Source organism: Dipodomys merriami, unplaced genomic scaffold (assembly GCF_024711535.1).
Source record: "Dipodomys merriami isolate MVZ:Mamm:240054 unplaced genomic scaffold, mDipMer1.0.p SCAF_3, whole genome shotgun sequence".
NCBI lineage: Eukaryota > Metazoa > Chordata > Mammalia > Rodentia > Heteromyidae > Dipodomys > Dipodomys merriami.
Window position 1 is genome coordinate 110,210,142 of NW_027204492.1, and position 15,742 is coordinate 110,225,883.

Below are 15,742 nucleotides of genomic sequence, written 5' to 3' on the forward strand. Positions count from 1 at the left end.
TTTTTCCTGGCTAACTGGAGCTAAGAAGTCTCTTGGATTTATCAATCTAGGTTGGTTTCAAACATGTGATCTTCAGATCGCAGCCTTCTGAGCAGCAAGGATTACAGACATCAGTCACAGGTACCACACAGGATGCAATTAAATCTATCTTTGTGAAACCATACACGTATGTGTCTCTTCATGTTAGATAAAGACAGTTTTGTCTGTTATGCCTACTGCTATGCCCAAACCTGTACCTACTAAGATAGTACCTGCCACGTATGAAAGGCTCACAAGCTATTTTGAACAACAAATTAACAATCTTTTGGCTACTCCTATAGGACCAAAAATAAAAGGACAGGAGAGGATATCCTTTGTATTCATTTTAATTACTTATGAGAAAAGGGATTGAGAAGAGTGACAGGTAATTAGCATTTTATTTATATTTATTTTTCTCACTTATTAATAAGCATAATGGTTTTGAAATATATATAAATAAAAAGATATGTTTCAGGAAAAAGGTTAAACAATGAAAATATTGAAAATTTTAGTCATATATATTTCTGGATAAAGAAAGCAAAAGACCAGATGAGGTAGGGTAGAGAAGGTTATAAGTAAAGGGACAGAGTGAGGATGAAGGTTTTTGTGTTATACTTTGCTACACTTATGAATTGAAAATTGTCCCCTGTGCTATCCAATATGGGTACGTTCACCACTTGTTTGTGCCTTTGTTGATGACTTGTTTGTGTGGCTACTCAGTCACCTGGCACTGCTGTCACATGATCATTAATATTTAATTCTTGGCATTCTTAGAACATACACACCTTTGGGAAAGATGGATTAGACATGATGCCCCAGCTACTCGGTATTGGAAAACTCGAAGCATCATGCCATAAGCCAGTTTGATGTAAGCTCCCCGGTTGCTACTGTCTTCATAATAATTAGAGGCAGAGAAAACTGTAATTACCTAATTAAAGAAAAAGAAGGTAAGCCTCAATAAAATGAGTTCTCAAAGGTCATTCAAGAAAGGCAAAAACAGTTCAATTCTTTAAAAGCAAACAAAGCTCACAGTGCCTGCAAATTATCCAAGTTTCACATGACTTCCACTGGAATAAAAAGAAAGCTTGTCACTCACTGTCTCCAGGATACACAGATCCTAACTACTCATCCAAATTCTCATTGTATGAACAACTGAGCAGGTTCAGAGCCCCACAAAACTAGAGCTTCAAGAGCACAGAAACAATGTATGGACTAAGGGTCCAGTCACTATCTTCAGATGGAACTCGCTGTGAACATAGTAGAAATGACAACCGGTATTGTGGCCCAGTTCTGTGCTACTGAGCATATCACTTCAGATAAGCCACCATGTTTTCCACTTTCTCATAACAAAGAAATCTTAAATTCATCTTGCAATGTTAGTATTAGCCCAAAATAAGTCAATAGAATTAAGGAAAGCATTGCTATGGAAAGAAGTGCTATCCAATCTGGAATTCATTCTTATTTACTGCTGTTCACTATGGAAACAGAGGTAGCCCAGGACACCACTTCTAGCCTTACTGACACCACTGAAGGGGGACATCAGACTCCACTTCAGTGGCTGTCTCTCAACTGACCATGAAGAGCAACCTGCGGGAAACTGCCTCATCTGCCATTGGAAAGAACTGTGTTTTGGGTCTTCTGTTCTGCACAGGGAATGTGCAAAGAGGGGCTTCACTGCTGAGGAAAAGCAGTAGGAAATTGGTTTACAGTTAGTATAGAATGAACTTATTCTGTACATGTATGTAGTGTCATGTAATAGAATTTGTTTCTGGGACAAGTGAACATCAGGAAATGAGTCAAATCTTGCTTGGGATATAGTGACAATGAGGCTCCTTCAAGTAATCTAGGTGAAACCTGCAGTCTCTAGTTTCTGTTTATCACTGAGGAAGGTATCCGCTCCTGGGCTTCTAGGTCAGACAGAACCAACTGTGCAGAAAGCACTACAGGTGGGTTGAGGGTGTCACCAGTGATGTCAGCTCACCTTTCCATCATGGCAGATATCATACCCATCAGGCTTGCACTCATGAGATCTAATGATCATCTTCAAGTGGTATTTACTAAGAAATTTGGCAGTAACATCTGGTCCAAAGTAGCAGCCCCCTCCTCGACTTGTGTTTGGATAACAGCCATTCTTGCCTTTGGGGTCACTCCACAGAAGGTCAATAATCTTGGGACAATAAAACCAAATTAGGCTACTGCTTACAAATAAGTCTGTTTTGCCAGATTCCAACTTACCTTCCAGAAATTTAACCCAAGGTTCCCAAAGAATATTCTCCATTCTTCCCTCAAAATTGTTTCAGACACTTTTCTTCCATGTACTCTTTCAAGCATAATCATAATGCCCTTTACTACCCCCTACTTATCTTTCTTCTCATCTCCAATAACCAGTTTAGCAATGACCATATACTATACTATACAAGCTGGAAACACTTGATACCTGTAAAGATTCAGTGCTTGATTTTTCTTTCTTTGCTCTGAAAAAAATCTAACTTTTTACAACTGATGAACAAAAAGTTATTTTATCTTCAATGAACACATACTAGGGATCTCTGTATGTGTGTGTGTTTGCATATATACGTGCATTCACACAGTACTGGGGCTTGAATTTAGGGCCAGGGCACTTCCCCTTAGCTTTTTCACTCAAGGCTGGTGAGCCACACTTCCATTTCTGGCTCTTTTGGTTAATTTTTAACTCTGGGCCTGGGTGCTGTACCTCAGCTCTTCAGCTCAAGGTGAGTGCTCTATCAGTTCAGTCACAATGCAACTTCCAGTTTTCTGGTAGTTCATTGGAGATAAGAGCCTCTCAGACTTTCTTCCTGGACTGGCTTTGAACCATGATCCTCAGTTCTCAGCCTCCTGAGTAGTTAGGATTATAGGCATAAGCCACCAGTGCCTGGATCTTTTGATCAATTGTAGGTAATAGTAGTATAGACTTTTCTTTCCTTTACTTTTTTCTCTTTTTTTTTGGTCACAAGACTCAAACTCAATACCTGACACTTTTGCTTATTGTCTGGTACTCTAACAATTGAGCCATGCCTTCAAAACCCAAGGTTGGTATTTCTTTTCTGTTCCTCAGACTTTTCTGTCTAGGCTGAATTCAAACCACAATCCTCCTCAAATTTCAATCTCCTGAGTAGCTATGATTACAGGCAGCACCTGGCTCACATTAGGCATTCCTGATATGCTCATAGAGATATGTTCTACCACTTGATATATTCTATCACTTGAACCATGTCTCTACTTGGTCTGTTCATTCAATGGAATATGATTCACAAAGAAAAAGAAATAAAAATATTGACACATGATACAACAATCAGGAATTTAAAGAATACCTTCCTAACTGAAAGCTACCAGACAAAAGAGTCCATGTCCTTTACAAGTCCATTTCAATAACATGCACAGAATAAACAAATTCCTAAATAAATAAATGAATAAATTAGATAGTGATTATCTAAAAATCGTGAAGGAAGTTTCGATGGAGTTGAGTGACTGCTAAAAAGTATGGAGTTTGTGCCAGGCACTGATAGATCAATCCTGTAATCCTAGCTATTCATACAGCAGAGATTTAAGGATCTAGGTTCAAAGTCAGTCCTGGCAGGAAAGTCCATGAGACACTAATCTCCAATTAACCACCAGAAAATTGAAGTAGAGCTGTGGCTCAAAATGGTAGAGTGCTAGGCTTAAGCAATAAAAGCTCATGGATAGCACCCAGGCCCTTCGTTCATGCCCCATGAGTTCCCAAAGGAAAAAAAAAAGCATGGAGTTTGTTCTGGGGTGACAAAACTGTTATAAAGTTAGATTACAGTGATAGATGGATAGTTGTGAATATACTAAAAACTACTGGATTACTGGCATCAGCACAGATTTCAGCCCCACAACCAACAACAACAACAAAAACAAAACATCAACCCCATGGAGCTGTGGCTCAAGTAGTAGCACTAGCCTTGAGCAAAAAACAAAACAAAAAAAAAAACCCTTAGGAATAGTTCCCAAGGGTCTGAGTTCAAGCCCCAGGACCACCCACACACACACAAAGAAATTTGGAGTGTGACTCAAATGGTAGAGCTAGTGAAGAAATAATAGGATCTGGCAATAAATGTAAAGTCATTTTAAGTTATATTGTAAAGGACAACAGCATCTAAGCTGGTGTTTTGTTTACTACTCTGGAAAAGACTTTTGATTTACCTACCTGTTCCCATTCTTGCCTGGGTAACAAATCAGGCGGGGTAATGGTGCTCCCTGAGGTAGTAGCTTCTTCTTCTGAATCAGTCAAGTTATTCAATCGGTTTCTGCTTGCTCCCAGTGGGGGCATCAGCACAGATTTTAGCTACAAAACAAATATGTGCTTTAATCAAACCATCTGCTTATTGGGTTGCATGCAGACACTTCAGTACCAGATGGGACATGTTCATGTTGTTGTAATTCAGCCGACTGAAAAGCATGGTCCCTTTTTCCATTTCTTCTACTTCCTATATCTTAATGAACCCCTAAGGTCTATATAAAGTAGGCCTGTAAAATATTGTGCATTTTTCAATTAGAGACACTTTGCTATAGGTCAAGATTATTTTACAATAGAGTTTGTAAGGGATCCCAAAGGCACAGGTATATAGGCTAGACATATTCTTTTATGTTTTACTTTTTAAAAAATTAAGTAGTTGTACAAAACGGTTTCAGTTCAATATGTTTACTAGTACAATGTATCACCTATCTGTTTATCTGAGATTCAGGTCCAGCTCTAGAGTCCACCTGCCCATTTTTGTAGGAAGATGACTGACAGTTGTGAGTGGTAATGTTTCAGGTTTTTCACTAAGACCATATACCATCATTAGCTCCACGGCTCCTCATCCTCATGTGGCATTCCCCTTTGTCCCTAGACTAGAGGCTTCAGCTTGACTCTGGTAAGGGAGAAATACAACTCTGGTTCCCCTGTAAGGCCCACCCAAGGATTCCTACACTATACATGGAAGCTTTACATGTATTACATAGACACATTCCTGAGGGGCTCTATACAGGCTCCTGCTCTGCTTCTGCTGTACTTAAAATGATTATTTAGGATTAAAATGTTTCAATAATTATCCCAACCCATTTGAAATATGGGTGAAGTCATAAAATTTTGATATAAATTGTTAGACAATCCTATGTACATGAGTCACCTAGTATAATCAAATTGATAGAGACAGAAAATAGAATATCCATTGCTGCAGCTAGAAGGTAAGGAAGAATGAAGTTATTGTTTAATGGGTACGATTTCAGCCTAAGTAGTTAAAAAGTTCTGCATATTTACAAGGTAAATGCATTTAATGCAACTACATATACACTTAAAAATGGTTGCAGTAGTGGCAGAGGGAAGGGATAGTGGGACATCAACAAGGGAAGGAGTAAAATTGATTAACAAGTAATCTACTCATTGCCTTAGTCATGTAACAGTAACCCCTCTGGGACAGCATAATTATAATAAAATAAGATTTAAAAATGGTTACAGTAGTAAATTTTATGTTAGATTTGTACAATATAAAGGTACTGAGATTTTTTTTTATAGATCAGGATTTTTCACTTTTAGAAACAATATATAACGCCAACATTTCTTCATTCTTCCACTTTCGTTATGATTTGTTAAGAAACTTTTTCCACCTATAGAAATTACCCACTTAGTTTTGTATCATGCAAAGATTTTCTGGGAAATTTTAGTAGTATTTTCATAATTACAACAATCACTAAAACATAAATCAATTCAAAAATGACAAGCATATACTCCATTTTTTAAAAAAAAATCCATGCAAATACTACTTACTTTGCTTCTTTGTATTCGATTGAGTAAATTCAAGTCTGTGGACTCTGATATCCCACCATGTACGACAAGAATTTGTTTGTCAATAATTGTACCCACTGGGAGCCAACTGTAAACTTCTTCCAAGACTTCCAAAATTTTTCTTCCGTGTACCTTTAAGTAAGAGCTTGAGTAAGTTTTGATTTACTGACTTATCTCATTTTGAATAGTCAAAATAAATGGACTAAACAAACAACAGTTTTCATATCACTCAAAGGATGTCAGCAAGCAGTTAATAACCAGCTAACACTTAATAATTACATTTTAATCCTTTATTTATAACACTTTGACCTCTTGAGGCCTTGACCATCCTGAAGATGAGAATGTCCTTCCCAGAGATAGCTAATAGGAATAAGATAGGAATAGAATATGCAAACCTATCAATTCAGGCTACACTTCCAAGGATCTCTTTATTGAGTTCTTCATGCCAGTGGCTCACCCCTGTAATCTTAACTACAGGAGGCTGAGATCTGAGGATCATGTTTCAAAGCCAGCCCAGGCAGGAAAGTCTGTGAGACTCATCTCCAATTAACCATCAGAAAAATGGAAGTGGCATTGTGGTTGAAGTGGTAGAGTGCTAGGCTAGCCTTGAGCTAAAGAGCTGAGGGACAGCGCCTAGGCTGAGAGTTCAAGCCCCATGACCAACAAAAAAAAATTCTGCTTGGGCTGACTTCCTATTGCCTCATGATCCTCGTATCTCAGCCTCCTGAGTAACCAGGATTACAGGCATGAGCCACTAGTACCTGGCTAACAATCATTTCTTTATGTATCTGTTTTACCATACGTGAGTAAAACAAAATCAAGGTGGAAACCTTCAAATCAATGGGCTATGTTCATATCCTTGCTGGAGCACACACAAAAGTCAAAATTAAAAATTTTTTAAAAGTCTCTATACCATGACCAGGGCTTCTTGCTGTGTTTCTATTTTATTGACAGATTCAGAATAGCACATCATTACTGGCTCTTTTTCACTTCTATGTATCAACAACAAAAATCATGCAAAAAGTATGAAACTTACCTTGTATTTATGTAAGACTTCCTTTGAGAAACCATATCTAAAGAAAAAGAAAATGAGATTATTATTGTTGATAACTCCTACTCATCTGTGCCATACAAAAATGGGAGCCATCATGACATTTACTAGCACCAGCACTAGGAACTCAAGAAACTAGACTTGAATTGGAACTACTACTTACCAGTCTTACTTGGCATGATGGGAAAAAATAAAAGAAACTATTGGCATGTCCCTACTTGCAATCAGCTTATAGGATACTTGGGGAAAGAAAACAGATTTTCATGAAACAAATCATAAGGCAAATTAAGAAATAGGTGGTTGTGTAAAGTTATTAAGTGTTTTGAGCTGGAGAGAGCTGTGTGAGCAAAGTCTTTTTCTAGACACCAGAAAGTGTATGTAGATCAAATGATGAGAGAAAAAGACAAGATTGAACAAAACAAAGGAAAGCCTAGAAGATAACTATTTCATGATTTCTTTGATACAGGTCATGCAATAAATGTTGCTGAGTACCAAGAATTTCCTAATAGAAATAGTGAAAGGAAATTTTTTCATTTACATTTCCTTGTCTTAGTATGTACTCATAGTACCCAACATGCTAAAGTAGGTACAAAGCATGCACACTCCACATTTTCATACACACCTTACCCTGTTCCCTGTCAGGCTTCTACAGTATAATTTATGTTTTCCAAGATGAATTCCTGCTAAACTCATCAAAGGTGTCCTCATTAAAGGAATGCTCATGACCTAAACTTTCTCATCTTCCCTGAAACACTAAATATTCTCCTGGAAAACTACTGTTAAATTTTGTAAATCAATTCTTGTGGTTTTCCTCCTACCATCCTAGCTGGTATGAAAATTCTTTGCCTTAAATGGTAGCATTCCTTCCAATTTTGTCCTAAGGCATCTCTTCTCTTTAATTTCTTCCTGACAATCTCACTCCTTTCTCAGGTAAAGCCTTAGTTCCTACAAAGTGACACGCCGGACTATATTTCTGACCTCCAGACATCTATACAAAACAGTCTATTCAACAGCAATATAAATCAGCTTACCTCAAACTGAACTCATCATTCTCCTTCAAGCCAGCTCATCCTTGATTCCTCAGTCCTTCAAGAACCTCCATTGCCCAAATTCTTGAATCTATTTCTCTGTACCTCCTTTGCCACACTCCAATGGAAATTAGAACCATCATCTATTTCTTCAACCATTCCCTAACTGACCTCCCTGTGTGCACTTTACCCCATTGAAACAACCACAGATTTATAGTATTCTTCAAAAATATTCTGCCATCATTAGAACAAAGCCCTCATATTCCTTTGTACTGTCATACCACTTCTTACATCTCCAACCATATTAGGTACCACATCCCATTTCCTCATTCTATGTGTCTATGTTGCTAAACTTCTTTCAAATTAAAAAGTCGTGCTTGTCTTAAGCTCTGCAATACATTCTGTCCTCACTGTGGGACAATGTTACCTATCTTCCCTCTGTGCTTCTCTCTTAATTGACTAGGTCATCCTTTCAGGGTAAGTGTCAAATTTCTATGGGAGGGGCTGGGAAGGTGGCTCAGTGGTAGAGTGCTTGCCTTGAATGCCTGAGGCCCTGGGTTCGATTCCCCAGCACCACATAAGCAAAAAGAAAAAAAGCCGGAAGTGGCACTGTGGTTCAAGTGGTAGAGCACTAGCCTTGAGCTGAAGAGCTGAGGGACAGCGCCCAGGCCCAGAGTTCAGGCCCCATGACCGAACCCAAAAAAAAAAAATTTCTATGGGAAGATTTTTCATTACCTCTCAGACAAGGCTGAATCCCCTCTACCCTTCAAGTCCTCACACTTGAAAAACATGTTCAACATGCCTTTCTTACTGGTGTAAATTATATTTCAGGACTATATCTCTGTCATTGACTACAATAGGCACTAAGTAACTATAACTGTCTAAAAAAATAAGTAAATGACAAATGGAATGGGCTGGGAATGTGGCTTAGCGTAGAGTGCCTGCCTAGCATGTATGATGCCCTGGGCTCGATTCCTCAGTTCCACATAAACAGAAAAGTTGGAAGTGGTACTGTGGCTCATGTGGTAGAGTGCTAGCCTTGAGAAAAAGAAGCTCAGGGTCAGTGCCTAGGCCCTGAGTTCAAGCCCCAGGACTAGTAAAAAAAGGATAAATGGAATGCTAACATGCCATTTCAATAGCACTGTTGATCTATTTTATAGCTCGGATAATACTCCTTGCATTATGTTATTCATAGTCTCAACATTTGCATTTACACCTTGAGGCTGCAACTGAAACTCTAAACTAAGGGCAGGTATCAAAATCACCTCTCAAAGGAAAAACCTGAACTCTGAACAAAATATCCAATAGCCTAGAACTAAATGTGTGAGACATGCCATAACCTTTTCCTACTGCACCAGAACAATCTTCTTTTCCTTTTCATCTGCTTTTCACAAAATAACATGAGAAGGAAAAGAAGAATGAAGAAAACCTTTATCACTTATTGTACTTTCAGAAAAACAATTCTTAAATCAATTAATGGAACTTTATTCCACAAATCTCCAGTGTGTGCTATGTTACAGCTATTCTCAAAAGTGTACATGAACTTCTAGGCCAGAAGCAATGACTATTTCTTTAAAGACACACATCAGTGTGAAATTCGGTATCCGTTTCTCAGATAATATCTGAGGCAAATCAAGAGAATAGCTAACAACAGAACCTGCGACATCTGCAAACCTGGCCTAACAAAAATACCTTCTTCCTTGGGATTTCCCATTACCTCTCCTTCTTTACCCTCACCCAGAACTCTAGTGGGAGTATTTTCTAGAGTGAGAAATAGAAGATAAAACGTAAAGGCCAAGGTTACCTTATATTCATCATAAAATCTTCGTGATTTCCTCTGTTTAAGTGCATATTATTAGGGTAGACAAGAAAGCTCACAAATAGGATCATTAGGATCTCTATAGAATTTTTTCCTCGATCTACAAAGTCACCATTAAATACATAAGAGTTGGTTTCTGAAGGAAGACCATTCTGTGGAAGAAGGAGAAAAAAGTTAAAATCCCCACCCCCAGTTGGGCTCTATATCTGTGCTTTTATATTCAACAGTATTTGTTTTATCACATTGGATGCCCCAATGTTTAGTGAAAATATGTTCATTTTTCTTGATGGACTGGTCACTTTATGAACATAAAATAACCTTTGTTACTTCTAATTTTGGTTTGAAGTCTGCTTTGTCAGTTATCAGTCTACTCCTGATTGTTTTGGGGTTCCATTTGCTTGGAATACCTTTTTAAATTTCACTTAATTTTTTAATTATTATCTTTAAGTAGTTGTACAAAAGGTAAGTTTTAATCCAACATGTTCACTTGTGAGTACAATGCATCTTGATCAATGTCACCCCTTCCATCATTCTCCCCCATCTATCCAACTCTACCCTTCCCCACAAGTTACTTGCTTCCATTTTCACATATGTACATTGAGTATTATGGCCATATTCTCCCACACTTTCTCTCTCCATTCATCTGTCCTCCCTTAAGCCCCCGCTCTCCCCCGTCCTGCCGCTGAGAGACAAAACATGTTTCAGCTTCCTGGCATTCATTTTGTTACACTGTTAGTTAAAAATTGTTCAAAAGAGTTACATCATGGGAATCTACCTCTGCATATAGTTTAGTCATTTTTATTATGTATCTTCATATATGCCTGTATTTCAGATGTAACTTCCACTTGATAGAAAACATGAATTCTTTGAGCCTGACTTATTTCACAAAACAATTTTTCCAAGTCCATCTATTTCCCTGCAAATTAATATTATTCTAATTCATGGATACATAAAATTACATTGTGTGTATATACACATACATATATCACATTTTCTTGACCCATTGGTCTGTTACAGGGAATACATATAGAGAGAGACAGAGAGACAGAGAGAGATAGACAGAGAGACAGAGAGACAGAGAAAGTGTGTGTGTGTGTGTGTGTCATGGGATTTGAGTTCAGGGCGTGTGTGTGTGTGTGTGTGTGTGTGTGTGTGTGTGTGTGTGTGTGTGTGTGTGTGTGTGTGTGTGTGTGTGTGTGTGTGTGTGTGTGTGTGTGTGTGTGTGTGTGTGTGTGTGTGTGTGTGTGTGTGTGTGTGTGTGTGTCACGGGATTTGAGTTCAGGGCCTGAGCACCGTCCCTGAGCTAGTACTCTACCACTTTGAGCCACAGAACCATTTATGATTTTCTAGTGGTTAATTGGAAATAAAGAGTCTCACAGACTTTCTATCTGGGCTGGCTTCAAACTGCCTCCTGAGTTGCTACCAGTTCATGTTATTGGGAATATATTTTCAAAACATTTCACTTTAATCCTGTTTGTCTTTACCAGTGATATGTATATTGTAGGCAGCAAGGGCTTGGGTTGTTTTTTAATCCAATCTGCTACTGTGTATCTTCTAATTGGGCAATTGAAACCACTGACATTCAGTGTTAATACTGAAAGCCATGCAGAAATGACTGTCATTTTTTGCATTCTTATGTTTGCATTCTTCTAATGTTTCATCTAGTGAGATTTAATATATCCATGTTGTTAAATTTGTGTTTTATCATCTTCTCCTCTGTAAGATTTCTAAGTATCTTCTGTAGTGTTTGTATAATGGTCATGAATTCCTTGGATTTTATTATGGAAGGTTTTTACTTCTACTTCAATTGTAAAGGATACCTTTGCTGGATGCAGTAACTTAAATGGACATTTATTTGCATCAATTGTGAGGAAGATAGAGAAGGCAGAAAATTTGGAACTTAGTATAGGAAAGTTCTTTCACACATAATTAGCATATTTTTATGTGACATGTACATTTCTGAACAAAGCAAAAGTAAGGATGAGTGCAGGTGGCTCATGCCTATAATTCTAGTTACTCAGGAGGCTGAGATCTGAAGATTGTGGTTCAAAGACACCCAGGGCAGGAAAGTCTGTAGGACTCTTGTTTTGGGGGTTTTTATTTTTTTTTGTCAGTTGTAGGGCTTGAACTCTGGGCCTGGGTGCTGTCCCTCAGCTCTTCAGCTCAAGGCTAGTGCTCCCCACTTCCAGTTTTTTGCTGATCAATTGGAGATAAGGGTTTCATGGACTTTCCTGCCTGGGCTGACTTTGAACTGTGATCCTCAGATCTCAGCTTCCTAAGTAGCTAGGATTTACAGGGATGAGACACCAGTGCTAGGCTTCTCTGTGAAACTCTTATCTCCACTAAAACAACCAAAAAAGCTAGAAGAGCTATGGCTCAAGTGGTAGAGCACTAGCCTTCAGCAAAAAAGCTCAAGGAGAGAACCCTGGCCTTGAGTCCAAGCTCTGGAACCAGCACTTAAACAAACAAACCTGGCATGGTAGTACATGTCTGTAATCACAGGTATGCAGGAGGCAGGGATTAGATGGTTTGAAACCAGCCCAGAATAAAAGTTAGTGAAACCTCTCTCTCAAAGAACAAGATGCACGTGCTGGCTCCGGCCACTAATCCAGACTATCCAGGTTGCATAGAGGATTGTGATATGATGCCATTGTGGTAGATGCAAGATAGACACCATTGCCTCCACACACACCTCAAGTAATGGAGTGCTCTAGCCTCATTTTATTTATATACAAACAAAAAATAAAAGACTACTTCCCTCTTTATCCAGTACACTTCACTTACGAAAGCATAATCACAAGTTTCTGTAGTGTAGTGGTTATCACGTTCTCCTCTCAGGAAAGCATAATCACAAAAACAATCAATTAGACCTAAACTGGTGGCTCACGCCTATAATCATAGCTACTCAGGAGGCTGAGATCTGAGGATCTTGGTTCAAAGACAGCCCAGAAAGAAAAGTCCATGAGACTCTTATCTCCAATTAACCACCACAAAACTGGAAGTGGTGCTGTGGCTCAAGTGGTAGAGCACTTGCCTTGAGCTGAAGAGCTCAAGGACAGCGCCCAGGCCCATTGTTCAAGCACCACAACCAACCAACAAAAAAATTAATACTGTCATCTTCCCTCGGACTACTCCCCACCTACCAATAAAAGTACAAATACTTAGCAAAATAATCATTTACCTTATGGAAGACCAATAAAAGATCATCTAGGTGTCCATGCAAATCGCCTGAAATGCAAATGAAAAAAAAATCACTATTCTGTAGGAAACAAGATGCAATGCTTATTTTTTTACAGAAATTTAAACATTCAATACTTCAAATGTTCTCAGAACATCGAGATTTACCCTATGATATTAATTCAGCTCATAATTTGTTTTCATGGTACTATTTTCTTCTGCTCTCCTGTAAGAGGGGGCAGTATATGCTACTATTCACTCCAGTATTTGCACAGATATTCATGTACTCTGAACCAAAAACTATAATGATGGTTATACTTTCACAATTTTGATCAATCCTTATTTTCTATAAAATGAATACTATTTTCACCATTCTTATTTTCCAAATGAGATCAAAAGTAGCTACATTCAGCTACTCAGCTAAAAAATATCAGGGCTGGAATTCAAGCCCAGCAGCACTTTTCATAATTCAAGCATTTAGAGTCTAGACATGGAGGTCCATGCCTGCAATCATAGTACATGGAGGCTGAGGCTCCCAAATGCCAGGCTTGGAAGGGCACCATCATACCTGGCTAATACATGACACTTGAGTTTTAGACAATAAGCTCCAGCAAAAGCATATATAATTTAAACTTTGTTAGTAGATAACTGACATTATTTTGAAGAGGGAGAAATAGGAAATAAATATGATATGAACTAAAGGAAACCATACAAATATATCAAAACATTGATTAAGAAATAAGAGTGAGGGCTGGGAAGGTGGCTCAGTGGCAGAGCGCTTGCCTAGCATGCATGAAGCCCTGGGTTCGATTCCTCAGCACCACATAAGTAAAAAGAAAAAAGCCGGAAGTGGCGCTGTGGCTCAAGTGGTAGAGCGCTAGCCTTGAGCTGAAGAGCTGAGGGAGAGCGCCCAGGCCCAGAGCTCAGGCCCCACGACCAGACCCAAAAAAAAACAAAAAATAAGAGTGAGCTGGGTACCAGTGGTTCATGCCTATAATCCTAGCTACTCAGGAGGCTGAGATCTGAGGATCTCTGTTCAAAATTAGCCCAGGCAGGAAAGTCCATGAGATTTTTATCTCCAATGAACCACCAGAAAAAAATGGAATTTGCTCTGTGGTTCAAGTGGTAGAGTGCTAGCCTTGAGCTGAAGAGCTCAGGGACAGCACTCAGGCCTCGAGTTCAAGCCTCATAACTGACACAAAAAAAGTGACTATGTGACTCTTGTGATACTTCCAGGAAAACATGTCTCTTTCTGCGTCTGTGATGGCAACTAAAGGTATAATGGCAACTAAAGGTATAACACGGGAGCTGATCCCACTGTGTTGTGGCTGTTACGTATAATCAGATAGTAAGACTAACCCTGGCTTCAGAGGCTTCCCAAAATGGAATGGCTTCGTAAGCCTTATGGCCTCCAATTCTTTATTCTTTAGGCTATCATGTTGAGATGTACCATATGCTAGAGATCTGTAGTGGCCCCATTAGGTTGGAACTGAACCTTGAGATATTTCAAAAATCTGAGTCATGACATTTCCTGAGGATGTACTGCTATCATCACTATCAGATGCTAGACATGGAAATGGTTTAATTAGATTATCAAATTGACTTTTACCTGTCAGTATAAAGAAGCAAGTTCAATTAATCTGGAAAATAACAACCAGTTTGATAACCTAAAGGCTTACTTAGAAGTTAAGGGAATTGTTCCTTGTATACACCCCACTCGAAAACATTTACAAGCCCACTAAACACCAAATGTAATCAATTTCAATGTGTACTGTTTCTTCAAGCAATAGCCTGCCAGGTTAGACTATATGATACCAAAATCTCAAATCTTGTTATATAGAAGAACAAGAAACAGATTTCTGGGACATTCACACTCTTTCAAAAGCTGCAGGGACCAAGTAAGAAAAAAGTCTAAAACAGTAATCAAGGACAGAAAAGAATTTCATCTCAACCCTGCCTTGGGTTCTCTTCCCAACAAAGTGACATGAAACGAAGATAATCAGAGCTAGTCACGGGGAAAAGAAGCTTTTTCCACTCATGGATTCTTTTCCATGTTAAATGTTACCTACCTTTATAAAAAAACTATCCATTCTTTCATTTCTCACATAATTAATTCCCACCAGCTGGTGAAATAAACACAAAATAAAGACAAGATGGGTAACAATAGTATTATGGTAGATAATCTAAACTAGCATTTTCCCCTAACCCAGTTCAAATGATGCACTTTTCAAGTCAGGTAAATGATACAACACAGGATCAAAAAGCTCCTGAATATTCATTTTTTCCTCTAAAACTTACCACATATTGTTATGTCTTTGAAGGGAGAAGAGTTGGTATATGTCAAATTCGGCATTTTCTTCAGGGCTTTCTTGGTTTCAAATAGCACCTCTAAGACATAGTGGGCATGGAGTACCTGTGAGTGGAAACCAGAGGAAATAGACCTAATGAATACATAGACACAGATACATAGAAAACTCTGAAAATGAAGTATATGAAGACATTTAGGCTGATGCATTTCAAGATACCCTCTAAATGGTTCCCAAATTGATGGTTCTAGCAAAGTGTATAGCATATTAAAAAACCCTCAGGACGTATTTGTGACTGACTGACTGAATGAATGTTCTAAAAAAATCTTGCTACAGCCCCCAAAGGCCAGGCTGACAGGGGCATCATCAGACTTGGGTCAACCATAGCTGGGTTTTAGAGAATTAGCTCCAGCAGTAACATGTGGAATTTAAACTAGTTGACATTCTTTCCATGTGACAGTATGGGAAATATGAGATGTTAATATATTTGCATGTTCTTCATGAATATCCATTTGCAGAGTAATTCTGGCTATT

General features: G+C 38.5%; 1 protein-coding gene across 2 annotated transcripts in view; it reads right to left on the reverse strand.

Annotated features, from left to right (window-relative positions):
- The window catches only part of LOC138840456 (serine/threonine-protein phosphatase with EF-hands 1-like), a 56,615-nt gene that overhangs the window by 13,415 nt on the left and 27,458 nt on the right, over nt 1-15,742 (reverse strand). For both annotated transcript variants that reach the window (XM_070040784.1, XM_070040786.1), the window contains exons 5-12: nt 15,201-15,315; nt 12,907-12,953; nt 9,711-9,877; nt 6,864-6,900; nt 5,810-5,959; nt 4,208-4,345; nt 2,000-2,185; nt 804-946 (exon numbers count right to left, since the gene is read on the reverse strand). In XM_070040784.1, the coding sequence (XP_069896885.1) occupies nt 804-946; nt 2,000-2,185; nt 4,208-4,345; nt 5,810-5,959; nt 6,864-6,900; nt 9,711-9,877; nt 12,907-12,953; nt 15,201-15,315 (983 nt within the window). The remainder of the gene's footprint in view (nt 1-803; nt 947-1,999; nt 2,186-4,207; nt 4,346-5,809; nt 5,960-6,863; nt 6,901-9,710; nt 9,878-12,906; nt 12,954-15,200; nt 15,316-15,742) is intronic.